The sequence below is a fragment of the Pleurodeles waltl genome, chromosome 11, assembly GCF_031143425.1.
Source record: "Pleurodeles waltl isolate 20211129_DDA chromosome 11, aPleWal1.hap1.20221129, whole genome shotgun sequence".
In the NCBI taxonomy this organism is placed as follows: Eukaryota; Metazoa; Chordata; class Amphibia; order Caudata; family Salamandridae; genus Pleurodeles; species Pleurodeles waltl.
In genome coordinates this window covers 679,452,620-679,479,450 of record NC_090450.1, presented here as the reverse complement: position 1 = coordinate 679,479,450, position 26,831 = coordinate 679,452,620, and the positions used below count along the sequence as shown (strand labels likewise).

Here is a 26,831-nt window from a genome sequence, read left to right as displayed (position 1 = left end):
ACTGGTTAGCTCTTAAGTTTATTAGAGGGAAATCATTGAAGGTCAAAAAAGGTGCATTTTGTCTTCATCACTGGACCCTCCTGGATCTGTGGTCAGGGCTCCAGTGAAACTAACAAACTGTGATAGACGTGCAAATGGTGACACCCATGATAGTTATGATGGTTTCACATGCAACAAATGTGGCTCCTGAAAAACAGAATAAAATACTGAATATAAATAAAAACCCTTTTGTTGTAGTAAGTACTCACACAGTTCACGTTTCTAGTACATTATTATCCAAGCTACAGAGCATTGAGGTCACAGCTTACATCACAATGTCCTCCCATCAACTGCCCTTTTCCAAACACTCAATTATAGAACTGTACAATTATAGAAAGGTACTACGTGACGCCCACGAGAGACGGCATAAGCCCACAACACATTCCCCTCCTTTTAAATAACAATACAAGCCTTCCCCCTCCTTATAATTAACAATACATCCAAGTATGAAAACTAACAAAAAAAAACAATGATCATATTTAAAACAAAACTAAAATATGAGAACACTAAAAGAATTTTAACATGCAAAACCTATTGGCTAAGCTCATGTATATAATTCTTTAATCATGTAGGCGGCTTCCTTATCCCACCCTGCTCTTTCAAATGTATACCAACTGGTGCTTCTACCTGCTGCTGAACTGCCTCGCCACTCCTTAATGAATCATTGGGAAGCCCCCTTTGCTGTGGTGTATCTTCCTCCAAAATCTGATTCTCTGAGCTCTCAGTGATGGTCATGTCTGACATTTCATCCTCATCCAACCATTCAAATGATTTATTTTGTCTAATGTCACTCCATCCTTTAATATCACTCAGAGCAACATGATTAAGATTCCATATATTTCCATTGCATAACCGGACTGCATTGTGTAAGACTTCCACCACTTCTTCTGCTTCATAGAATTTGCTGTCACCTTTCATTATGAAACCAGGTTTCTTTATACGGACCCAGTCCCCCACCTGAACAGACACCGGTTTAGTACAATTCTTAGAATAGTAGTAATGTTTACTTTTCAAATGCCCCTCAGACTTTGTATTTCTAACATCCTCAATAGACCATATTTCCATGTACTTGCCAGTTAACCAGTTTGGATAGAACTTGGTTCTTACGTTTCTCCCCCTCATGATTGAGAAAAGAGACAACCTTGTTGCTTCGTTCTTGGTGACTTTATAAGCCCATACTGCCTTCAGTGCCTGTACTTTCCAGTCTTTGTTATTTATACTAGCAGATTGGACCACCTCCTTAAGAACACTGTTGAACCTTTCAACCATTCCGTTCCCACTAAGATTATACAGTGAAATGTTTTTAAGTCTACACCCTACTTTCTTACAATATTGAATAAATGCATGTGATCTAAATTGTACTCCATTATCACTTATTACAATAGACGGAATGCCCTCAGAACTGAAAACATCATCCATGAAAGTCAACACAGAATTGGAGCTGCATTCTGTACAACTTTGACCACAGGCCACCTAGAAAACAAATCTATGATCACTATGATGTACTTCTATAGAGGTCCTACTGGACCCATTACATTTATTGCTATGCAATCCCACAGATACTTTAGTCCAACATTTCTACTCATAAGAGGCCTGCAAGTCTGGAGAGACTTGTCCGCTCTCAAACATTCCATACATTCTCTAACTGTACGTTCTGTTTCTGAATCTACCCCTGGCCACCCAAACAACTTTTTAATAGCAGTTTTGGTACGACTAATTCTAAAATGACCTTCGTGGCATAGTGCTAAAATGTTATCAATGAGACCATGAGGTGAAACTATTCTCTCCCCCCTCAATAACATTCCTCCATTAAGGGAAAGTTCAGAACGTATTTCCCAGAATAGGCTGAATGCATCAGTTAACAACTTGTTGCAGTAAGTACTCACACGGTTCAGGTTTTTAGTACCATTGTCCTGCCATCAACTGCCCTTCTCCGAACACTCAATTATAGAATTGTACAATTAAAGAACGGCCTGCGAGACACGGCCCACGAGAGACAGCCGAGCCCACAATACATCCCCCCACATCAATCACATGACCAAGATAAGTTACATTTTTCTGTGCAGATTTGCATTTTGTGTATTCCACTTTCAACCCCTTCGATTCAAGGGTGGATAATACCATATCCAATTTCGCATCATACTCCTGTCTTTTTTCACAAAGATCAGAATATCATCTTGGAAAAACTTTACATTCAACTCCTTGCCAAATAGACTGAACATTAACTGCTGGAAAAACACAGCTGCGGATGTTAAGATGAAAGGCATGCACGGAAACTTGAAACAACCCTCAGTGGTAATAAATGCTGTATATTTTCAGCAGTCTGGTGTTAACGAGATCTGTTGATATGCAGAAGATATATCGCAGTTAGAAAACCATTTTGCATCTTTAAGAAAAGTCACCATCTCATTGATCTTAGGTAATGGGAATTTTTCAACAATAATAGTATTGTGAAGATGTCGGAGGTCGATGCACAATCTTAGCTTGCCATTACTGTGTCATGCCACCACCATTGGAGAAATCCACTCCAATGCCTCAACAGGTTCAATTACCAGTGACTTTATCAATTTCTCTAGTTCTTTAGAGACCTTGTCTCTTATTGCTATAGGCACATTTCTTACATTGTGGATTTTGAGACATGCATCCTCCTTTAAATTCATTTTGTGTTCAAAACCCACCAGGTTGTCTAATCCGTGCTTGAATACACCCAGAAAGTTTTCACATAGTTTGTCCCCCAACAAAGTGTTCTGGTCCATAATCAGTATTTGTTTTTTGCCATTCAGGTCTAACACAATATACAGGCTCTTCTGATCACGCCAACCTAAGACTGGTGACCACTTTTAGACACATACAACTTACCACGTGACACTCTCTGCTTAAATTTGAAAATTAGCCACCTGACTCCCAATATTTCTATTTTTTCTCCACCATAAACTTCAGGATCAAAATCAGACGGAATCAAATCTTCTCTGATTTTTTTCCACAAATTCCTTTTTCCAAATATTCTCATTAGTAATGGTGTACGGAGACCCAGAATCCGCAAACATATTTATATCCACCCCTCCAATGGTAATTCTGCATTCTGGTTTCCCGTTGCATGCATCATTATGTATATTTAAAATCAATTTTTCTTTTATATTTTTGACAACACCTGATCTCTCCTCTTCAGAATCATGTTCCAAATCACTTTGTTCCATCATGTCTTTCCCTTCCTTGTATACACATATGATAGTTTTCCTCTTTTTACAAATGTTTGCGGAGTGACCATTGATACCACAGTTCTTACATTTCTGGTTATTAGCGGGGCATGCCTTACTGTAAGCAAGATGTTCCTTACTATTGCATCTATAACATCTAGTCTTTTCACATATTTTAGCCATTTCTCTGTGGCTTGACCCCATTATCCTTACTACTATAACCTTTAAGAATTCTGTCCACTGATTTGGCTTCCTTATTGTTTACTTTCATTGCTACCACTCTTTCTTCAGATATTTCTGCCTTCCGTAGAATGGCGAGACTGGTGTCTAAAGGTGAATACCCATTAATCCACAAAGGCAGGATTGTTAGTATGCTTAACAATCTGATCCCTTATTAAGTCTTCCTGTAAGTTACCAAACTCCAATCACTGGCTTATTTTTTTAATTCCACCACATATTCATCAATAGTTTCAACTTCAGTTTATACCTACTAATACCTATACATACTTTGGGATGGAAATGTTTATCCAAGTCATTAAGTGCAGCAGTGAAAACACCTGCCTCCTCTTAAGGGAGTCTTAGACACATGAGAATTTTTTTTTAAATCCATGGGTCCCAATGAATGTAGTAGAATCCTTCTTTTTTGTACAGATGGCATTTTTCCAGGTTCATCAATAGCTTCGATATAGTTTGTTAAAAAAAGTCTCTCCCTTCCCTCCACTTCAAAGGAGGTTCAGAACCCGCTGTCCAGAATGACTGTGGTGGACTGATGTTAAAACTAGGGTAGCTCATGGTGATAAAGGGCTATAACAGTGACCAACTCCCACTATTAATATATTTTTTTTTTAAACAACCGTGTAATAGTCACAGGGTAAGGATTGAAGAGCACGTCAGGCAAATACCCATCAATGTGACGGAGTCTGCTTTAATGCTCATAGCGTCTGTTCCCAAAAAAATATAGTACAACGTGGTATTTCATCTATAAAAGTCAATGACCAGCAGGCAATTACTCGGCAATATGTCAGGGTCTGATCCGTCTGTGCCAGTGCGCTACGGGAATATCTGAAAAAACTAAGCCATCATTATACATCCAAATGTAGCTGCAGCGCAGGCCAATTAAACGTAGCTTTACTCAGCAACGTCTAAGTAGTTGTCAAGGCGCCCCCCAGAACGCTTTGTGTGAAATCCTTTGCATTGCTAAGTGCACAAGCTAAGTAGCAAATAAAGCTTGCACCTCAGGATGCCACATGCCGATCTCAGTTAATTAAGAAAGTCCCAAACGCTTCCTCACGCTGAAAATAGGGAGGTTTTTCGTATAAGAGTTAGCAGAAAAAAACTCAATGAAAACTTGTGCGCCACTAACCCTTTAGTCGGTTCTGGCTTTCGATCCCATCTACTTTCATCGGATCTTCATTTGATTTCTCCGACGGCAACTCAGTCCGGCTCGTACACAAGACTGCAGGAAAGCACCCGATCACAGCCGTGGGTTCGTTTCTGTGCCATGGGGCTCGTCACCAACTTGTTGTAGTAAATACTCTCACGGTTCTAGTACTTTATTATCCAAGGTACAGAGTATAGAGGACACAGCTTACATCCCGTGGTCCTCCCACCAACTGCCCTTCTCTGAACACTCAGTTATAGAATGGTACAATTATACTGTGTGACGCCGACGAGAGACGGCACAAACCCACAACACCGTTCCCTCCCCTCCAGTTTACAACAGTAACTGACAATTACTTGGGGACATGCCACATTGTGTGGTCCCAGCAACAGTTGCATCACACCTCTGAGGCCCCACGTGGTACCTATCATACATACATTGAGCAGCCCTTGCACATACCAATAGCAATCTGATCAAGTGTACAATTCTATTCCCCCTCAAACAATCTAGATTATGGTACAATAGAGAGATTGCTCTTCTAGATAGATATTGTCTGGCCGACCTGGCCAAAATTCAAATGAATTTACCCAACACCACTTTCAATACAGATATGGAAACACTTTCAGAAATCATGAAATACTTGGAATGTCTACTGCTTGTTGTGTAGAAGAAGTGGCAAAGACATGGCAGTACCCGCAGGTGGTTAGTTAACAAATGTAAGTTGACTAGTTACTATTTAGTGTGAAGCGAATTACTATACTATGAGATCAGTGTTTCCTTTAATAATATTTGATCCCTTTGAGCTATAACCACATTTTTAATGATGAAATGTGAAAATCCTGCAGCAGAAGGTAAATGGTAAAATGGTAAATTAAAAATAATGTGGAAAACGCTGCAGCCGCCTAATCACATAATTCCAGTGGGTGTGATCCTGACTATTGTTCTTTGAAGAGCGTTCCAATTTCATATTAGGGTATTAGCACTATTTGAAGGAGTTAATACATTAAAAAAAATACACGAGAGGAGTGGGAACAAGGAGAACCTGTGTGAACATTTGGATGACAATAGCGTAGACCATTTCATGTAGATAGGATAGGCCGGTGTCAGATAAAATCCTCAGCCATAGGCGATGCCTCAAACACACCTAACTTCCTCATACTACTCGTGCACCTGCAGTCACCAACCATCTCCACATACAATTGGGTCCTGGTGTTGCTCCTGCCATTGATCCGGTTAACAGCCCCTCTGCCATGGCAACTCCTGTACATTCCATTGGAGTGCCTGATCCCTGCCAACTTTGTTGAATGTCACCATTATGGCCAGCTCTGGGGGTGTCAAAAGAAAAAAGAAGGGAGCAGAGGACTCTTGCAGAGAGGAATCAAGTCAATTAAGCCTAGGGAGACTTTGTCTGGAGACTAACTCCATCAAAACTATTACCAAAACTTTAGTAGATGATTGTGTAAAATGTTTTTAACTAATTTTCAAGCAGATCTGTCTTCGATTGTGGATTGACTCAAGAATATCGAAAGCTAGCTTGAGTTTCTCCCTCAGTCTCATAGTGAGACTGTCTCCAAGAAACCTGTATCCAGCTCTAATGCAGCACAGTCTTTGGATTTAGAAGGCATTTCTGAAGTTGTTGCTATTGCCTTATCATCAGATGCATGCTCATTAGAGTTCCCCTCCTCCTCCTTCACCCCCTCCGCAGGCCCACTTTTTGATACTCCAAATGGTACCTGGATGAAGACACCTGGTAATAAGGTTCTACGGCACAAGTCTCAACCATCTTTTGCCTGTATAGGACAGGGAGATGAAGCTTAGCAACAGCACCTAGGAAGAGCACCAAGCTTGGGCATAGAAGCTGCCACCATCAACCTTCCCCTTGCTGCCTGTCCCTACATGGCAGTACTTATAAGGGTCCCTAAACTTGTAGGGTCGGTCTGAGATTGTTAAACAGCTTTACCAACAAAGTGTTGAACGGCTTTGTTCGGAACAATTCTTTCCCATTTTCTGCTGCTTCGTTGATCATTATGGCACATAGGGCAGGTTATATTGGTGTATCCCCTAAAAACTGTGAAGGGGATTGTGTCATCAACATCTCGGCACCCTGAGATGGCCCGCAGTTTTTTGCCCTATTCTTTTGGCAAGGCACATAATGAAAACCAGATTCTTTTGGCCTTCTCAGGTTATTTCTATTAACCTCAGTTTAGTTTTGGCCACGCCAATTCTTTGTACATCCAAGTACCCACAGGACCTTTCGGATTGCAAGGTGACAGTTGTAACCTTTACCCAAAACCTGATCAGCTTGTTGCCACCAATGAGTACACCGACTCTATACACTCATCTGAAGTGTCTGTTTAGCTGATCGATATGCATTTCTTGCAAGTTGTCCCCAAATTGACTGACTTCCTACTTCTCCTCTAGAGCACATAGCAAAGTCTGTTCCTGTTACTTTATCCTTACCAGTAAAGCACTTCGGCCCAAGAAGCAACTCAGCACTTGGGCGCCCTGTTCTTTGGTGCCCTCCTCTTTTTCATTGATCAATTGGAACACTGCAGGGATAAGTTCCAAGATTAATTATCCAGACCAGTTGATGACTATTAGTCGTTTTGATATTATTCTTTTCTAAGAGACTTGAGCCACGTGCCCTGTATTGTGTGACGGTGTTGCATGCTTTCTCATGGTCGAGTTAAGGATGGCCTTTCAGATTGGATTAATCTGTCGCTTAATAACTCGGTAGCTGAACTGGATACCACTTGCTTTGCTTTTCAGACTGTGTTAATTAAGGAATTGAGGAGTTTATTTTAGTTTATTTGATTAATTTTTATAATAATGATTATACTAATGTAGTCTGTGATCATATTTCTATTTTTTTTCTTTTATGGAGGAACTTAAGGTCCCGAGGTATGGGAAGGAAGCACAACTCAGTCTGTATTTTAAGTGGTGAATTTAACGCTGCACTAACGTTCAGTACTGCGAACTTGGGGGGATTGTGACACACTGCAATTGACCTTGCGGTACACTTGGGCTGTAGAGGTTCTGAGCTAGCATCCTACATAGCAGTGATAGATCATATTAACATCATCCAGATTTTTGACAAAAGATGATCCCCTGGTGCCAACCTTTAGAGGGCAGGGTCATCCTTCTACTATTGACTATATTTTTTCTACACGCAATTTGCCCTTGTCTTTCAACGAGGGCTATACGTGAGTAACTGACTGGGGTGACCATAATGCCCTTGCGGTAAGTGTAAGCTTCCCAATAATAAAAGTGGTTCCCTCCACTAGGCAGCTCACACTGGCATCTTCTTCAAACAGTGGCCAAAAGCTGTGTTTGTTCCTTTCTGTAACTGAGCCTTTTCTTGTTGCTCTTATTACTAAAAACCTAGGGATCTTTCTTGCCTGTTTATCAGAAGTTGTAAGATGGGATGATATGTTGGCTCCTTATCGGAATCTTTGTTGATGTATTAAATAAAGCCTAATGAAGCCAGCGAAGGTTGTTCATGCTCAGCCTACAAGGTTTAATAGCGAATGCTCCACAGCAAACCGTAACCTTAGGAGGGTTTTGGCGGCCAACCCTAGGATTCAGGCTGAGGTTATAAATGCAGGGAAAGTCTATAAAAACATGTAAAAGGAGAAAAAAATTACCTTCTAATGGCAGATTGGGAAGAGATGGAGGCAGCTGCACTCCCCAAGAACAGTAAAATATTCTGTATTTTAGTTAAAAGAATTCGTCAGAGGGGTGTCCCTGGAAAGCATGCTGCAATGCAGTATCATTGATAGTGAATGGATTTTCCATTTTCACTAGTAAAGGAGCATGAGAGGTTAACTCAGTTGTTGCTGAGTGGGTTGGAGGGTGCTGTATGTTTGTCATTTACTTTAGCCAAAATTACCTTGGCTATTAAGTTAAGTTCAGGGGGCAAGGTCCCCGGACCTGATGGTATGATCTCATTAAGTGTAAGTCTGAGGTCTGGGGACCTCTCCACACCAACGTGATTGTTCTGATTTTTAACAAGGGCGACCTAAACGGTCAAAGGTGCTATAGACTTATTTAACTTATTGACAGCACTGAGAAGATTGCAGGTAGGGTTGTGTTTTCTCATCTTAAACTCTGGTTTAAAGAAAATAAAATCATTAACCCCTGTCGGTATGGTTTCAGGGTGGGGTTGGGTACAGTGGAGCAGTGGCTGAATTTGCATCTTATTTTGGGCAAGTATAACATTACTAGGCGCTACCCACTATTCCTCACCTTTATGGAATTGTCGACTGCATTTGATTGTGTTAATCAAACCAAGGTGTGGCTACTATTGGATATGCAGATTGAAGTCTCTTTGGTAAGTTTTCAACATACCCTTCATGTTAACTTATCAGCCAGTATGTTATGGCACAGCAGGCAAACTGACTGACTCTTTTAATCCTTCTCTGGGGTACGCCAGAATTGTATTCTGGCCCTGTTACTGTTTACTCTTTATATCAATAACTAGTCAATGCTTCTGTTGATGTTCTGGCAGTGGGGAAGGCCAACATTGCAGCATTATGATATGTGGATGAGGTGGTTCTTATGGCTCGTACAGTGAATGCCGTTTGCAAACTTGTAAGGTCCTTTGTATCTTTTATGGGTGAACTGGAGCTAGTCAACAACTTCAGCAAATCCCATATTATGGCTTGTGGTCCAGGCAAAACTAACATTTTGAATTTACTCATTGATAGTAACATCTTGACATGGGTTAACAGTTTCTCATACCTAGGTATTTATTTTTACTCTTCGGGTACTTGGCGCACTAAGGTAAGAACGCTAGCCTGCGAATGTCCAAATCTAAAGGAGCAACACTTAACCTTCTGCAGCCTCAAAGCTACACTATTATGCTGCCTTTGCTCTGTTTATGAAGCTAAGTGTGTTGCAGCTGCTTCACACCGGGCTGGTGTATGCTGGTTCTGGTTTATAGGGCTACTCTAATGCATCATTCTATTATATATTTATATCTCCCTTTAACTTAGTGGGAAAGCTTTCCACTTTGGCCTGACATGTTCAGTAGCAGCCGGCGGGTTTGGCCCTGTGATGATGCATCTCCCCAGTACTTAGTACATTTTATGTCACTGTCCTGCTGAAGAAACCCTCTGCTAACCCAAACGATCTCAGCAACTACAGGCACATCTTGCTCCTGGCCAAAGCCCTGGAGAAGGAAATCAACAAGCAGCTCTCTGTCCATTTTGAAGAGCACAGATACGACCCTCCTGGGTGCAACAGATGACATTTGATCAATCATGGAGAGAGGAGAAACCGCTGTAGCAGTATTCAACACGTCTCCCATGGCACCCGCGTCACTAGACCAGGAATCTGGAATCCAAGGACCAGCCCTAAGTTGGATTGCCTCCTTCCTCCCCAAAAGAACACAATGAGTCAGACTCTCCACCTTAACCTCTGAACCCAAGAAGCTCCTTGTGGAGTCCCCCAGGGCTCCTCACTCAGTCCTACCCTGTTTAATGTTCACATGAATATTCTCACCCGCATCATTAGGACTCACAACATTAATATCGCCTCCTACGCCAACAACACAAGCTCATCCTCTCCTTCACCGACACCAACAACACCACAAGGAATAACTTCACTGCCTCCATCTCTGACTTGGCCAACTGTGTGCAACAGAATTACCTCAAACTCAACACGGACTAAAGAGAAATCCTGATCTTTATTAATAAGAACGCCCCATGGGACTCTTCACCGGACCTAGGTCCTACGCCTATCTCCACAGGCCAAGCTAAGAAACCCCAGCATCATCCTGGATGACAAGCTATCCATTAATAAACAGGTCAACTCCGTGATCGTATCCTGCTGCCACATCCTCAGAATGTTTTGCAAAATCTTCAAATGGCTCCCCACACAAACAAGATGCACGGTCACCCAAGCCCTCATCAGGAGCAGACTTGAGTACTGTGTCAGCATCTCCAAACAACTCAGGCAAACACTCCAATTCATCCAGAACACCGCCGCCAGACTCATCCTAGACATAACCAGAGTGCCCTCTCTCTACACATTAGGACCGCAACTCTCCTCCTCAAATTCCATAAGAAGCTGAAGACCTGGCTGTTCAACAAGGAGCACTGCCGGGCTTCCGCACCTTATCCGGCTCCTGGATAACCTCATTGGTGACAAGCAGTGCCATACAAATCTATATAACATAACATAGCATGTATTTTGCAAGCTTTTTAGGATGTATTTTGATTTGTTTTTAAAACCACTTATAAGGCACTTGGCGTTCAGGCAGTATGCAATTTTGTTGCTTTGTTTACAACTTCTTGATAATGCTGAAATGTGCTTTAGAGTTAGGTCCCTTTTCAAGGTGACAGTTAAAGCACGTAAATCCATGGAAGATTAACTGGCTTTCATTCTTGTGTATTAATGTTCTATGTCAGTTTAATCATGCCATTTTCCTGCATAGTGTTTTTTAATCTGTTCTTAGCAGACTCCTACTGGATTTTGATACTAGAATTGTTGATTGTTGGCCGGTTCTGTTGTCTTTTGTGTAGCTGTTATCTATTGCAATATATTCCACAGATCTGTACATTGTGTATGTATATTATCATGCTCCCTGAAACATTATTGTATTGTTTTATGTATGATGTACTTTGTAAATACACGTTTATGATTTTCCTTAACATCCAATAAAGGTTTTCAAACTGAAACTGAAATAATGAGAAATCTTGCTTTGGAGAGAATCTTCTGCTGTCTGCTCAGCACTAGGTGGAGCAGGACCTCAGGGCATGTGACACATAACAGTGCATGTATGCATAAATATGTCTAACTGTCTTGTACATGCTGCATATGCGTTAAAGACAGCAGGGCAGGGCGAGAAAATGTTTAAAAAATGAATACCTCACATTAATTTTCGGCTTGGAACAGATCCTTAAAACATTGTTTAGACAAAGCAAGGACACTTTCTGGACTTGGTTATTGAATTCACCAAAATGTAATTTTTTAAAAATTATTTTCAAGTGCATCTCTAAGGCACTTCATACCCCTCATCATAGGTGCCATTTAATATTCTTATATTAGTAATATTGAACATAACACTTGAACATAAAACCACTCTCTATTGCTGTTTGTGGCAGAATCCCAACTACAAATGAAAAAAACCTTCTCTGTTCTGGTCATCAATTGCTCCTGAACACGCTATGGAGAAGTTTGCTATGAAGAAGCAACCCAATGTGGAGTCATAATCCATTCCTGTTATTTGTGGCTTTCAAAGAGATACTCCTACAACAATAATAACAAAAATCTGTGTAGCTCCCCCTTTTCATGCAGTATGGGTAACATCTTTCGGCACCCTTCAACTGGACCGTTACTTACCTTTAAAAAGTTAACAGACTAGTAATAGGTGACTTCTAGCATTATTAAATATATATGGAATTGTGCATACCACAATATGCTCTTTATCACCGATATTGAATGTGGAGGGGGTGATGACTCATGTAAGGAGAAACCTTGAATGGGTCATGAATGGGTCATGATGCCTCTACCCACCTTCAACAAAGGTAATCATTTAAATATCACACTCACCGGATCTACATATATAGTTTACGCCATGGAATTTGTGAATCCTTACTTGTTTTAAGAAAATGTGCTTATCAAAAACTGAGATTAAAGAGGCTAGATTTGCGCAATTGAGTAAAACCACATAGAAGAGGTCTTGTGACTAGCAAGGGAGTTTGGATCTTTATCAAAGTACCATTTCATTAAATCTAATAGTCATTTAATGCAATGGAATAGGTCACTTGTGATTGAACTTGTCAGTCTCTGGGTGAAATATTTGGCGCTGCTACTGACAGTAAATGTTAACTTAAAAGGGTTTTACAAGACGCTAAAGCCTTATTTAAAGATGGAATAAACTTCACTTGACTCTGATTAGCTGCATAATTCCAATAAAAGGTGCAATTCTGCTGCAACTGAGCTATTTTAAAGGACCATTTTTGTTAGCTCAGTAAACTATAGATGGAAACTTTCAGTGTTTTTATTTAATTATGATTTTTTATGTTATTACAACAACTAACGAAACTGTTATGTTACCCCAAACTTTGTTTTTTGTCCGTGAGGTTCTAGGAGGTTTTAAACGGAGTCTAAAATTGTATTACCTTACCTAACTATAACTAAATTTTAACATATTTTCAGTGAATTTGACGTATTTGTTTTTAAAGTAAAGTGAGATATAATTACCATACTTTTTTTTTACTAGAGCAGGGCAGACATTTCTGCTCTCTTTGTATACAGTATTGTTAGAAAATATGCTCGTATGATAGGGTTCCATAGATTAGTGTAAACAAAAATAAGTCATTTCAAATAAGAATTTCTAATCAAATGTTGGCTGAGCACAAAGCCCCAATAAACAATTGTAGATTAATTCACTAATTGTTCTGCTATGATAATCAGTGAACAATCCTGACAAAGGGCTGTGTGTGCATGCGTACATATAGCCTGTTTCTTTTCTGCTACGGAATTTAATAGCTAAATCCACTCACTTTCTGTTTCTTCTGCATAGAAGCTAGGTACTCCGGCACATAACTGCTCCACTTGTCTCCCAAACAATGCAGAATTTTTCATCGGTGTATTCATAAGAGAGTAGGACAGCTGTGGCCTGAGAGGATTCTAAAAGTAAATGACAATTATAGCATGTAATCCAAGTTAATGAAGCAAGAGCCTTCCACCCCCATTTTCCACATTCATGAGACAAGTAGGGGTCCTGCAATCAAGACTGGTGAGTAAATGCATCTGCAGGGGAGATCATCTATGAGGTGCAGGTTACAGGTCGGTGTCCTTACAGAGCTGCCTCAGCCTTTTAAGATTGACAAAATGTGCCCCACTGATTTTGGTTAAACATTACCCCGTTATTTGTGTGCTATGAAACCACAGGCCCCTGTAGCACTCAAAGGTGGGCAGAAATTCAAGTAGAAATGGATAAAACATGTAGCTTTTACACCAAGAATGGATGCATAAGGTACCGTGTGACCTGCAAAAGACTGAAATCGATAACAATAAGTAAATTGATTAGGTCATTCATCAGTATGTTTAAGGGATATCGGCTGAATTGCATCACAATATGCAGATGCACTGGGACTGTCTGTGGCCCTTGTTGGGACCTTTTCAGGAGGGATGACTAGGATCTCTGGTGTTTTAAAACATTGAATGTAATACAGCTCTTCAGCTTTCGGAAGAATGGCAAGTGAACAAAGCAGGTCTATGCTCGAAAAGCGTAGCAACCTTAATAAAATAGACATGATATTAAGTACAGAGGTAGATTCTGTCACTTCCTTAGAAACAACTGAGTTTTACTTAATAGGGCTTCCAATTTAGAAACCCATGGGCTATCATGATGTGCAAAAATCTTAATCCCCAAATGCTGAACAACTGACTTGACAGGAAGATTCCTAAATTAACTATCAGGGAGTATAATCTGGTTGTTGTTGAAGTGATGCTTGTAGCCTGAGGTGGTGCAAAAATCTTATGCAAAAGCATTAAATGTGGGGAGTGTGGAATATGGGGTACTTGTAACCACCACCATGTTATCTTCATCAGCAGGTATTTCAGTTGTTTTGTAATAGATAAAGGGGCTTTAGAGTCTAATTGTTAATCAATCCAATGAAAGGTTCTATATGTAGAGCAAAGAGGAACCAAGATAAAGGACATTCCTGTCTTGTCCCACATTTTATTGCAGGGGTTTCCGACCTTTTGTGCATAAGAGCTACTTAGGTTCAATGAAATCATCCAAAGCTCCTAATATTAGTGATGTAATCGTGACCACCCCATCCGAGATTGTCAGAAGTGATTGAATCAGTTCAGTAATCAGGGTTTACAGCAGTAATGTAAAAAAGGCTTTGACAATTTGACATGACTCTACATGGTAATACATAAAAACCATTGCTGCAATCTCTCTGGCACCAAGGTAAAATGAGTAATAAATCTCTCCAACCCAAAAAATAGCTTTCAATACGTTTTGAAAATTCAACCATTTTTCTCCAAATCTCAGGTTATGATTTCTGAAAATACACAAACTTTCGTCGTGAATAAATGCATTTTAATTTTAGTCTACATATAATGATTCGGCCAAGCAAAGGCTTCTATATTATTAGACCGGGCTGCACACATATGAGCTACTCGCAGGTTACTAGCTCACAAGCTACTCGATGGAGACACCTGTTCTATATAAAAACCTTGGATAGTGACTAATTCAAACACAGCTCTGCATCTGATCTGGAATAAATCCTTTTAATGGTGCATTTACAATTGGGCATAAATTCATACTTTTCCAATATTTACCACATGAAACTCCTAGAGACATTAACTCCTTTTTAGAGTGAATAAATATGGCTCTTAATTAACTCATATATGGAACAGCAGTGTCAAACTGAGTCATCGTTACATTTGTACGATCAAAAGTAGTTCTTCCTTCCACAGTGCCAAGATGCTCAGTAGACACCAAATTTGGTATCAATATTTTAATAAGGTTAGCTAAATGCCATTGAGAAGAGAAATCTGTCTGCAGGAAGAGGGACTGATGGTCCTCATCCTTTTTTTATCTCTATGTTTGCTCCAAAGTCAAAATTCTGGAATAACTGAATAGTTAAATACATTTTGGATCATTAACAGCAAACCAGATGTAACAAATCCTAGAACTATTAGTGGAGCTAATTTGGAAAAGCATCATCTCTTACAGCTTTATTGAGCAGGATTGATCACATGACCTCAGTTAGTTCTGCTAGTGTTACTGGTTTACAAAGACTGGTCTGTGCTGCTTCCTCAGTATCCTATTTATACCTTAAATTAAGTGTTAATAGGATCCAATCCTTCTTGTCATGCTCTTCTGTACAGAGTTTAGAAGAAATTTGTTGGAACACTTTATTTATTTCCACACAGATTGAATTTTTCCACTAATTTCTTAGGATGGAGAATCTCCCAAGGCACCATTGAGAGGGTCTTACTGCCCCGCTATGCTTACATGCTTACTGTACTGGGGCTATTATATATATATATATATATATATATATATATATATATATATATATATATATATATATATATATATATATATTTTTTTTTTGTTATGGCTGCTTTTGGTTCCGAGTCAGGCCCTGATCCAAATGAAGTGTATTCGATCCTCGAAGGACCTTACCTGGGTTTCTTGTGTGAGCTGCTCCAAGGTGGGAATTACTTCCCTATTCATCATCATCACAACGCAGATCTGATTGGACAGCAGCCGTGTCGCAACAACTCCCTATGAAATAAAATAGATGCAGATCACTGATTGACTTTTGTTTGTTGAAATATCCCCTAGTCCAGATATGTAAATAAAAAATTACTTTTATATTTTCACCTTTCTCCTGATTTCAATCTTGTCTGCTTTGCATGTCTAGACCCTATATTTTTTCGCCATTTGTTTGTGTCTTTTGGATGTATTTCTTTACTAGTTCAATAAGTTAGTGGAAAGTTTCCTACACGACATGATACTGCTTTAGTGTTGAACAGTCAGCGTTCTCGGATCCTTTGTACGTTTAAAATAATTATATATAAAGTGAATTTGCAGACTTGCACTTTTTAATTGCTGAACATACCTAGGGCCATACAGGCAGGACCAGAGTCTAATGTCTTCTATAAATTCAGCAACCAACGTATCTGTTATCGTAAAATGTGTAATACACGTAAGACTGTAATTCCTTCCTAACCCGTATGTTTATTGTACCTGTTAGTCTAAATGGGATATAACTACTTAAAACAAATGCATCTTCTAGTCACTTTGAAGCACTGCAGAAGCATCTACAGCGACTTACATTAAAATACATAAAATGTTCATGTGAGACATTTTAATCTGATTTTGTTGCGTTTATTTTCACAGTATGAATTCAATGTGTATTCTACATTAGCTGTAGAAGGGAGACCCGTTTAATGAAAGTAACAGACGTTGACAAAGTGCAAGCGCTTCCTCCATGATTGACGAATATGAATGTGTGTGTGCGCGTGTGGTTATGAGGTTATGTAAATGGACAGGAGAATCTGTCCAACTCTGGATAAATGGATGAATGAGAGCGTAAATGGAAGAACAGATGAGTGAATGGGCAAGTGAGTCCATGGATGGAAGTTGGAGAATTGGGGGTGTACAGATGAATGAGTTGGTGAGTGCACAGATGGATAAATGGATTAGCAACTTGATGAACTGTGGGCTGCGCTTTCTAATGGCAGCACGGTAAGAGAGGGGATAACAATGTCCAGTATGGACATGTTTTCTGTAACCAGCTCGTGTCTCCCTCAGAAAGATGCTTCAGAGGAAATCGCACCGATAAATCACGGGCTTTGTTCCTGGCGCCGTAGGGCTGCTAGTGGATTCATGTGCCTGCTGCTCAGATAAACTTGTAACCTGTGTGTAACTAGTTCCAGACTCAGTAAGGTAGCACAGGGGGTTAGCGTGTCGCATAGATCTATATATCACAGGCAGATCAAAGGCCCAAATACCTAAAAGAGCAGACACCCACCTTTCCAAACTTGAGAAAATGAATACAATTAAAGCTAGTAATAGAAACCATGGTTTCTCAAGTTGGAAGGTAGAACTGGGATGGTTGTCGGTATCTATCCCGTCCCTCCATCCCACTCTCCAATATTATTTTAGCTTTATGCTGTGGACCTCTTCTGTATTTGATAAACTAAAGAAAAAAAATACTCTCAAGACAGTAAAAAGGGAACACCTGAAATGTTTCTCTGTGCAGCTCTTCACTGAGCCGTCAGCAATATCTTAGGGCCAGTTTTGGAGCTTTTCAAGTGGATTTTCTCTTTGGTATTGAAGCAGGGTTTTCTTTTCGGTGCTGAATCAGTTTCACTAGATCGGGCACTTAATCTGCCACCATTTCTGACTAAATTACTTCTTCATCTTGGAGTACTCATTGGCAGAGCTATTAAGTGGAAGCATGTCCACCATAGGACACACTATCATTTTGGAAAATAAATCACCGGAGGCTCATACAATAAATCTGCAAAGCACTGAGCTACTCAATGTGGGTTTATATAAAGCACAGACTCGATCAGTTTGGTGCTTCTTTAGGTCTGCTCGTGATCAATTAACATGAATATGGGTATAATACATTTAGTGAATGAGATATATTCTGAGAATCTGCTACTGGAGTTCAAGAAATATTTCTAGATTATTTTTTTAAACAAATATGGTCCTGATGCTCAAAGTGTTCTTTCTAAACCTGGAGTGCTTCAAATGCATATTCCTCTTCAGTACCATTTAGGTAACTGTGATAAGCAGGTGCTGAGCTGTCTTTATTTTCTTTAGGACCAAGCATAAATGGACTAAACTTCCTTGTCTGCCTTGCACTTTCTACTTAAAAGCCATTTTATTGAACCATCCATTTTGGTGATGATATAAAGAGACTTTATGAAGAATGATCAGCAAATGAGGATATTTTGATACGGTTAACTTCTAAATTTTGTTTGACATTTTCAATATTCCATTATAATCAAGTAGTATACAGTCCAAATGGTTTTGAATTATTGTAGTATTTTTACAAATGCAAATGTTTGTGATATGCTTTCTTTTTGACTGATGCATCTGTCTGGAATTATATTGGTGTTTTGCTTTTTTTGGAAATGTAATACACAAAATTGCTTACAGATAAAAAAAAAAACAGAATCGACTATCAGTGTACAGAACACGCCTAAAATCGAATCATATGTTAGTCGGGGACAGTGTTCCTAAATCAGATGTCACAAAGAATACCTCAGAGATGCAGGTTTTAAATCACATGTAAAACAGGAAGTCTTTACTAAAGTGGGTCTGGGACAGCGGGAGAGAAGGACATATGCACCCCACCTATACTACGTAAGTTCCAAGCATCCTTCAAAGACATGTAGTTCAAGTGGTCCAATGCAAATTATTACAAAATGTTGGCCTTTATACTCTTCATTCAAAGTTAGCAATTCTAACCACTTGAAAAACCAGTCTGCAATCAACTGCTGGCCTAGAAAGTAGTTGAACCAAAGACAAGAAATGTGCACACAAATAGTTCATGTAAACTGCTTACCAAGTTGTAGTCCAGAACAGTAACCCTGGAGTTCAAGCCTTCTTCGGTCTTCAAGTAGGCCACTTTCTGAACTGCATCAATGTCCACTGTCTGCAGGAATGCCACATGCATCAAAGCAAACCAATGTTTAAAATGAGTGATGACAAGGGAGATAGGACTGAATTATAAATTAATCAAAGGGCTGAAGACAGTGGCTGATAAGGACTCACCTTTTCTCTGTGGCACATGAAGCGATGTAGACTTTATACAGATAATAAATGTCCCTTGATTGCAAATCTTCCATTCATCTCCTCATGGTGGTACCTCCACCACTCCTACTAGAATTGTAATCTACTCTAAGAAAGTAAGGCAGAGGTCCAGGGTTCACACTTGACATTATGCCAAAATGTGATCAATAATTACCACAGCCTATAACTAAATCCCCTCTGCATTTTATGCCTCCTTCTACCACTGTTTCGCACCCCTAACAGACCAAAGGATATCAGTGTCTATGGTCAACAAATCCCATCTTGACCATGCCTGCTCCCTCCTTTTACTCAGCCAATGCATCCACCTCATCTACACATTCTCTAGATTTCTCAAGCCAAATCTAGTAATTGGGAAAACATACTGGGGCTCCAACTCCCAAACCAGAGTGTTAGGATTCAATGCCAAATATTACCCAATTACACCATAAAAGAAAGAGGCCCTAAATACCAAAACATCAAAATACGACACTGCACACTCAAAAGATCCACACACTACAATACATCTTCACTAAATATTGGACTTCCAAAAATGCCAGCTTATTCATAATCCTTGATCACTGAACATGGAACACCTTCTCAGTAGACATTCAGATGGACAATGAGCACCGGTTCTTTAGAAATAACCCTAAAACTGCTTATTTTGATAGACTTACATGATCATTTCTTCATGCAAGATAACATCCTAAGGCATATTTGCGGCTTTGTCATAGTGAAGCGCTTCAAGTCACTCTTACTTTTATCTTTCTAATAATAATTTAAAAGCCTTCCCCTATCCACATCCCTACTTTCTCCAAATCAGGACACTGTCTATGATATTAAAGATGATCTCTGATACACTGATATCAATACAGAGAACAACTATCAAATTTAGATTTGTAGTTGCAGGATCACTGTTGTAAATGCCTTCCTCATGAAATGAGAATGGGACTGACATTTGACATTTATTGAAAGTAAATAAAAGTAATCCAATGACTAGTGAGGCACAGGCTACTGACAGTTAATCTGAAGAAAATCATTTTGCAACTTATAGAAGAGTATTTCTTGTTTCTTTGGTTGGGCATAGACTAAATGTGGTGATGGAACCTAGAGACTATCACACACTTAAGGGACCTGAATATTGAAAACACAAAACGTTTTAGTATACTACCACAATATCACTTTTTGATCAACTTATAAAAATAGCTGCAGAATGTTGGCTACCGTTATATCGTCAAGGCAACATTATGACGATATGACTAGGCACAATAGTCTTACCTGTACTTCAAAGTACCATGATTACATACTTCTGTGAGGTAGGTAGGTGTGGAAATGAAATAAAGTGGCTATTATACTTCTTGCTATTGTCTTAGTTTCATCCACAATCCTGGGTTACAGGAGGATACTTCGGTGGGTCTGAGCAATTTCTGTGGCATCTGTGCCACATTCCAACAAGCCACAGTCCTAAAGTTATTTGTGGATGTAAAATCTACTTAAAGGGCAACTTCTGGTTAAAACTCTGGATGGCATTTCTTATTAATGTAGTATCCAGTATCTTTGTGGGCTGCAACAGGGTTTTAACAGTTAAATGGTCTCCAACTGATTGTCAAGAGGCTCACAAAATTAGATGGGATTTTCCTTTTGGCTCCAAAAGCCATCTTTAAGGACTTGCATCTTGGAAGTGTTTGGCTGTATCTGGCTCACATGCCTGGGGAACTTTCCTGGGTGCACACACTGGACAGGATGACTCCCACAAGGATCATTTGCATCCTAGATAGATTGTGGAAACACTACTATTCCTCTGGACTCAGGAATTGAGACACAGATACTCCACAATGTCATAGAGGTGTGGCAGCCTTCTTCATATTAGACTCTCTGTCCATCACAGGTTCATAAGTGCACACTAATGGACTGTAGGTAGCATTGACAGAGAGGCAGCATAGGGGGCATGCAGACTCACCAGCAGGTGCAGTCCTTCAGTGTCTATGGGATGTCCAGGATACTCTTCTAATGCAGGTGACAATCATGCTTCATATTTAGTCTAGTAATCCAGCTGGGTGGCAGAACATTGTGGTTCCAGGGCAGGTCCCTCCCTGAGTTGGTGCTCCATACATGCCTCAGTCAGCTATATCATGGTGTTCCTAGCAGTTAGAATAATTATTCTGCATAGCAGGCAGGCCAGTTCTTCATCCAACATGCAAGGGTAGCTACTTCGGTTTTATCTCCAGTTACTAGGCTTAGTTTGAGTCTGGAAGAAGAAGCAAGCAGGTATCCCACCAATGGCGTGCCCTTGTTGAAGCTGGTACTCAAGAACTTACTTTTGAAGACACTTCGATCAGCGTTTGCCTGCTCATGGTGCACAGAAGTTATCTGGATTGAATCTGATTTCTACTATGGAATCTAGACATACTAAGGGGACTCCAATTTGCACCTTAGGACAGAGAACCTGATATAGCCGTAACCCCAATGCAGAGGACCACCATCTAGCACCCCATACATTGAGTCTTCTCTGAGAACATCACTCACACACTCATACAACACTCACTCTCCCTGCATATCACGTTCTGTATCCACACAGTAAACACAAAGAGAAAAGGTAAAGGTGACAGCTATAGGGAACTGAAGTCATCTTCGCAAGGGGAGTACTGAACACCTCTTAAGGTTGCTGTCTCGTCTCCTAATACCCTGGCATGCTTTTATAGGTGCCCTTTACTGTGGGTGCTAGTATACTGTGAATGTACCCATAATCCAGTGGAACTTTGTGCTCTGCTCGTCGAGCATTACCAAAACACATAGAGCAGCTCCAGCGGGAATGACGATGTTTATTTCACTAGGGGGACCACCGATGAGGGAAGCGAGAAAAGGGAGCAAAACGACACTTGAAAATCAAAAGATCAATAAATAAGATCCATGCACTGTAGTAAAATATTGCTAAAATCGGAGAAGATTTACCATTGCAAAATACTAATACAGTTTTGAAAATGTTAGTGAGGACACTATTGGCCAGATTTGTCAGGCTTTGCACAGGTGCAAATTCGGAAAAAGTGATAAAACGTGCACAAAGTCTTGATAAACTATTTTCTATCCGGTGCTGGAAAGTATTCATAAATCAACACACAGAAGCGCTATGCGCTGCTTTGGATTACGTTGCCCTACCTTGCATCAAGGGTACATCCCAAGGGTGGTGCAAGGGTGTTCACATACAACCACCCATAATGTTTGATGCAAAGCCCTATCTCCTAAAGGTAGACATGGCCTCGGGCCAAAAATTCCTACCTCCTCAAGGCAGGTGTAATGTTTGAGCTACGTTTTCTCTTCTCGAAACATGTCTGCCCCTGCATAGTATTTTGTGATTGAAGGATACCTTTCCAGTACAAAACCTATATGATAAATATCATGAACACGCCCTTTCACTATATTGAATAGGTATGTGTGGTGCAGGGCAGCCTAAAATGTGCCAGTGCAGCGGGGACAAAAACAGTGCCAAATTTACTAAGACATGGTTGTGCTGTCCTTCTCTCTCCCTTTCATGCGCGCAGTGAAACAATTCTGGCTGCCTCCAAGTGCAGCGTTGCATGAGTTCTTTGTTAATTCCCCCCATATCTTTGTTGTACAATGTAAGACCATGAAATCCTGGTACCAAACTGACACAACCAATTTAAAAGAGTGAGAACTTTATTTCCTAAGCAGGGAGCTTGCTTACCAGGCAGCACAGTAAACCATATGAGAAATTATCTTTGAACAGTGAGAAATCCCAACTTAATGGCGAGTCCGGTTTAAAGGAGAGTAATAAGAGTGGTATTACTCGCTGTGATTCGTATTTTTTAAGGGACTAACCAGGGTACCGCACGTAATGCCCAGCACCTCCCCTCTCTCCATCAGGAAAGTTATTGATGCCTCCAGTAACAGTTACTCTGGGGAGTGGAGATGCTGAGGAAGATCTTTGCAACAAGACCGTGAGAGGTCTCAAAATAACCACTATTCATGATTTGCCGCTGTGACAGCAATGCATGTTTATATGCTTTTATGGCCCCTTTCAACTGATGCCCAGATTCCACCTCAACGTGGTTTGCTCCCTGAAGTAACTTTTTTACTTGTCTCTTTTACCAGAACGTAAAAATGTTGCCTTTCCATGGCCATGCTGACTTTTGGGCTGAAATGCAAATCAATTTTCTGAAGACATATCCTGAAATTATTAACCTCATTGGCCTCGTTATTCTCCTTTAGTGTAGGATCTATGTGCATCCTTTGCCCTTTTACCCCCCCCCCCCCATCCCAATGCATCCAAATGGTAGTCCTTCTTTCATTATCAAGAACAGAACCACAGTTGTAGCAGTTTCATGATCATAGAGTTATGCCCATTTGTTTAAACACTGACTCCCTCAAAGAACTAGAAAAAGCTGAGACAGAGGTAGGCCTCAAAACATCAAGTTGAGGAGGCAAATACTCGGATCAAAGCATTGTAGAATGGGAGGAGGTTAACGTACGTCAAGAATGGCAAGATCTATGGCAGGTTTTAGTGAGAAAACACACATAATATGAATCTACAAACAATGACGTTAAAGTGCACCGATTCGAATAGTCAGCAGCCTAATCTGGAAATCTATCTTGAATACAGGGCTTCCCAACCTACCTTGGACACCCCTGCCCTTGAGTTTTTCCAGGTTTCTTTACAGTTACCTGAAAAGAACGTGCATTAGGACCTGTGAACTCCCTGCTTCTCCACATGTCGCGTCTACCTCTTCTCCCCAGCTTCTTGGTTCCGCTTCTCAGCACAGGATATGAAAAGGGCACTGTGGTGTCCTCCCTTTGCTCTTGAAGTGGGACCTTGTTCACTTAAGGTTCCATATGTTCTAATAACGTTAGTATGATCGTATATGTGACTGTTTTGGGGTTTTGACAACGAGGGGAGTTGGAAAAGAAGCAGAAGCATGGAGTCTGAGGTGTTGAGATGTAGCTTAAATAAATGTGCTGATTTGTCCATTGACCTGAACCTGCTTCTTTACAGGCACATTCTGGGAAGACTCAGTCACAGGTCAGGCATTAGCTTGGCCTGTGACTGACTTGGCCCCAACCTTATTAGGCTTTCAAACGGATCAGCCTGCCAGGAAGTGACAAGGAAATCTATGTACAAGTTAACCCCTTCTGTACAAGTACTCAGAGCCACCCCTGTGATAGGGAGATCAGGTGCCAGATTTGCTGGGACATTTCAAGTTTTGCAGCCTGTCATATGCTCCAGTACTAGATTAATTAGCACCCCCTTTGGGAAATCAACTTAATTAACACGGGTAATGCCGTATATAAAAGTTGCATTGAAGTTCCTCTTACCTGAACTGCGAAGGCTTGGGTCAGGCAGACACCCAGCAGGGCTGCAACCACTATCTACGGGGGAAGAGAAAAAAATGAGACACTTACTTATGTCGACCGAAGGTGATCTGTTAACTTCCCCATTAACAGCCAGGAAAGTGACTAAAGAAAGCAGACTTGGTAACAAAGGGTATTTGTTACATGGTTAACACAATTTAAGAAACAAATGTTGTTTAACTGTAGTTTTATAATTTTCATTTTATTGTATTAAGACTTTCCACTGCTTTATTAATTTGCTAGGTAACGTGTTCCCTAATTGTTTAAGTTATATAAAGTTATTTCAATGTGCTGTTGTTTTTCATGTACTATCTAACAACAAAATTCCAACGATATTTAAATGCTCATAATTTTGGCAAACTAGTCAATTGAAGCCTGGGTGTTAAAGAGATTTACCGAGGATCACATCAGGTGGTGTAGTGGGAAGCTGCGATTGGACATTACAGTTGGGCTTTCCACAGTGAACAGGTAAACAACTGTATTACTTAACTACACCTCCTAATTAGTGTGACTACTGTCCACATAACTATTCTGCCCAATTAGCTACTAAATGTAACTGTGCCAGTCTTGCAATATCAATGTTCAATACATAAACACGTCTTTCTTCTCTTACTTATTTCCTTTTTTATCCATTCTTCAAATATGTCCACCGTCTCACCTAAAATTAAAGCTCTTGACATAAGGTGCCCACACCCTCCTCCAGGATAAGCAAATTAAGGGTATCTCTTAGTTAGGTGGTGCTAAAAAGTAATTACACAAATTAAAAATGAGGGCCAAAACAGCTTCAAGATTTTACTCCAGTCATACCAATATTCTATGAAGCATAGGAGACTCTTTCAGCACTCACTCTTACTAACCATGACTGATGTAATATTTACATTGGGTGCTTCCATATTTAACTTTCCACCTCCTGATATATAGCAATAAACAAATTACCATCTCTATGTGTGACAAGACTGTGCTCAGCTCTAACATCACCATCAGTTGTGGAACAGAAAACCATCTACGCTCTCCTAATTCTACTGAGAACAAGAATGTAACTAAGTGTCCCTAGCAACTATTAAAGATGACTAGAGGTGGGCAGGTAACTAAGAGAGATGTTTATTGTACCACTGGGGGACACACAGGATGCCAGGGTTAGTGCTCTCCCCAAAGGTCCTCACCCCACCCACCTCCAAACCTTAATCAGATCCTTACTCAGGGCCGGTTTAGCGCTGGTGGCACTCGGTGCAAAAATCATGTTTAGCGTCCCTCCCATGACCTCCTCGGATTCCCTCACTACCACCCGGCACAAGATCCCCTCATCTCTCCATAGCCCCCCTCTCACCCACATTTCATGTGTTTTGTAGCACTAGTAAAGGCTGTCTTTACTAATCCACTCAGCTATCCACATCAAATGCAGATCCGATCTTTCAGCAGGTATATTAACCCTCTATAAAGTGTAGTAGGTAAAGTAAGGTATATAATCGATAAAGTAGGCGAGTCAAAACAGCCACTCAACAAAACTCGATGTCTCTCTCTAGCAGGAACATTAATTACAAGAATTATCGTGACATTTCTATTGCTGCCTGGAATCTGGATGCACCGGGAACTCTGCATCACTCTTTTTAAAGCATAAGTTATTGATAAACATAGCGCCCCCCCCAGTTCAGTCCCCCACCCACCGCCCACAGGTCGCATTCCACTAAAGCCGGCCCTGTCCTTAATGATGTCGCTAAGGATTCTGAGATGGAACCTTATGACATCACAGGAAGATCAATGACAACATTTAGCATAATAACAAAAGACGGACAACCACCAGCCACCCTTACGGAGAAGAAATCGAAATCACCACTGTGCTGTTAATCAGGTCTGCACATTTAGGGAGATGTCTTTAGTGGCAGCCCTGACCCCAGACTGACAAGCAATGTGAGGACGAATGCTGAGCCGGCATCTCCCGGTGACAACGCACAAACCATCCAGCACCATAGGTTCAATCAAAACATCCCTGAAAAAACAGTCTGTGGAGCAGAAGACACAGAGGTCACGTCCTTAGCAGTAAAGACATTAAATTACATCAGCATTTGTAAATCGTTCACTGTTTCACTATTGATACACATTCCCAGATTTAATTAACATTTACTTGATAAATTAATACATGAAGAAATACTTACAAGGGCCGTCATTTTAGATTCCGGAATGAAAAGTGTGCCGAGAGAAGGACTGCTTTGAAAACCCTGCTGCTGCGCACAGAGAATGTCTCGGAAAGTCACTTACAAAGAGCTCCGCACTGTCAATAAAGTTAGATTATAATCGGCCTTTAACGACGAAATAGCCATAAATATTGTCATGACATGTCAAATTGTGGTATTGATTCAGCTTATCAGTTCCAGTGTTTGCTAACTGCTGATTCAGTGGGATATTATAGCAAGTCCATAATTTATGGCCAAGGAAAAATATGTCCTCCCTTTCCTACGTGAGAACAGGAATTGTGATTGGGCGGGGCAAACTGGCAAGCACCACCATTCACTTTTTTGATGCCAGCCGGGAGGAAGACTCCTTCATCGTATGCCACAACGGGCTTACA

At 40.4% G+C, this 26,831-nt stretch overlaps 1 protein-coding gene across 1 annotated transcript; it reads right to left on the bottom strand.

Annotated features, from left to right (window-relative positions):
* Window positions 1–26,540, bottom strand: LOC138265961 (gastrokine-1-like). Its single transcript, XM_069214184.1, has 6 exons — window positions 26,419–26,540; window positions 24,230–24,283; window positions 18,678–18,767; window positions 15,776–15,877; window positions 13,128–13,254; window positions 1–186 (listed from the first exon to the last, which is right to left on the bottom strand). Exons 1-6 carry the CDS (start codon window positions 26,428–26,430, stop codon window positions 110–112), a joined length of 462 nt encoding a protein of 153 aa, XP_069070285.1. The 5' UTR covers window positions 26,431–26,540; the 3' UTR covers window positions 1–109.
* Window positions 26,541–26,831: the final 291 nt, after the last annotated feature.

Bases quoted from the DNA above. Each gene is read 5' to 3' on its own strand.
- LOC138265961 (XM_069214184.1), bottom strand. The intron at 18,768-24,229 runs GTAAGAGGAACT...GCATTCCTGCAG, and splicing joins CCCAAGCCTTCGCAGTTCAG to ACAGTGGACATTGATGCAGT. The intron at 13,255-15,775 runs GTAAGGTCCTTC...ATTTACTTTTAG, and splicing joins AGCTCACACAAGAAACCCAG to AATCCTCTCAGGCCACAGCT.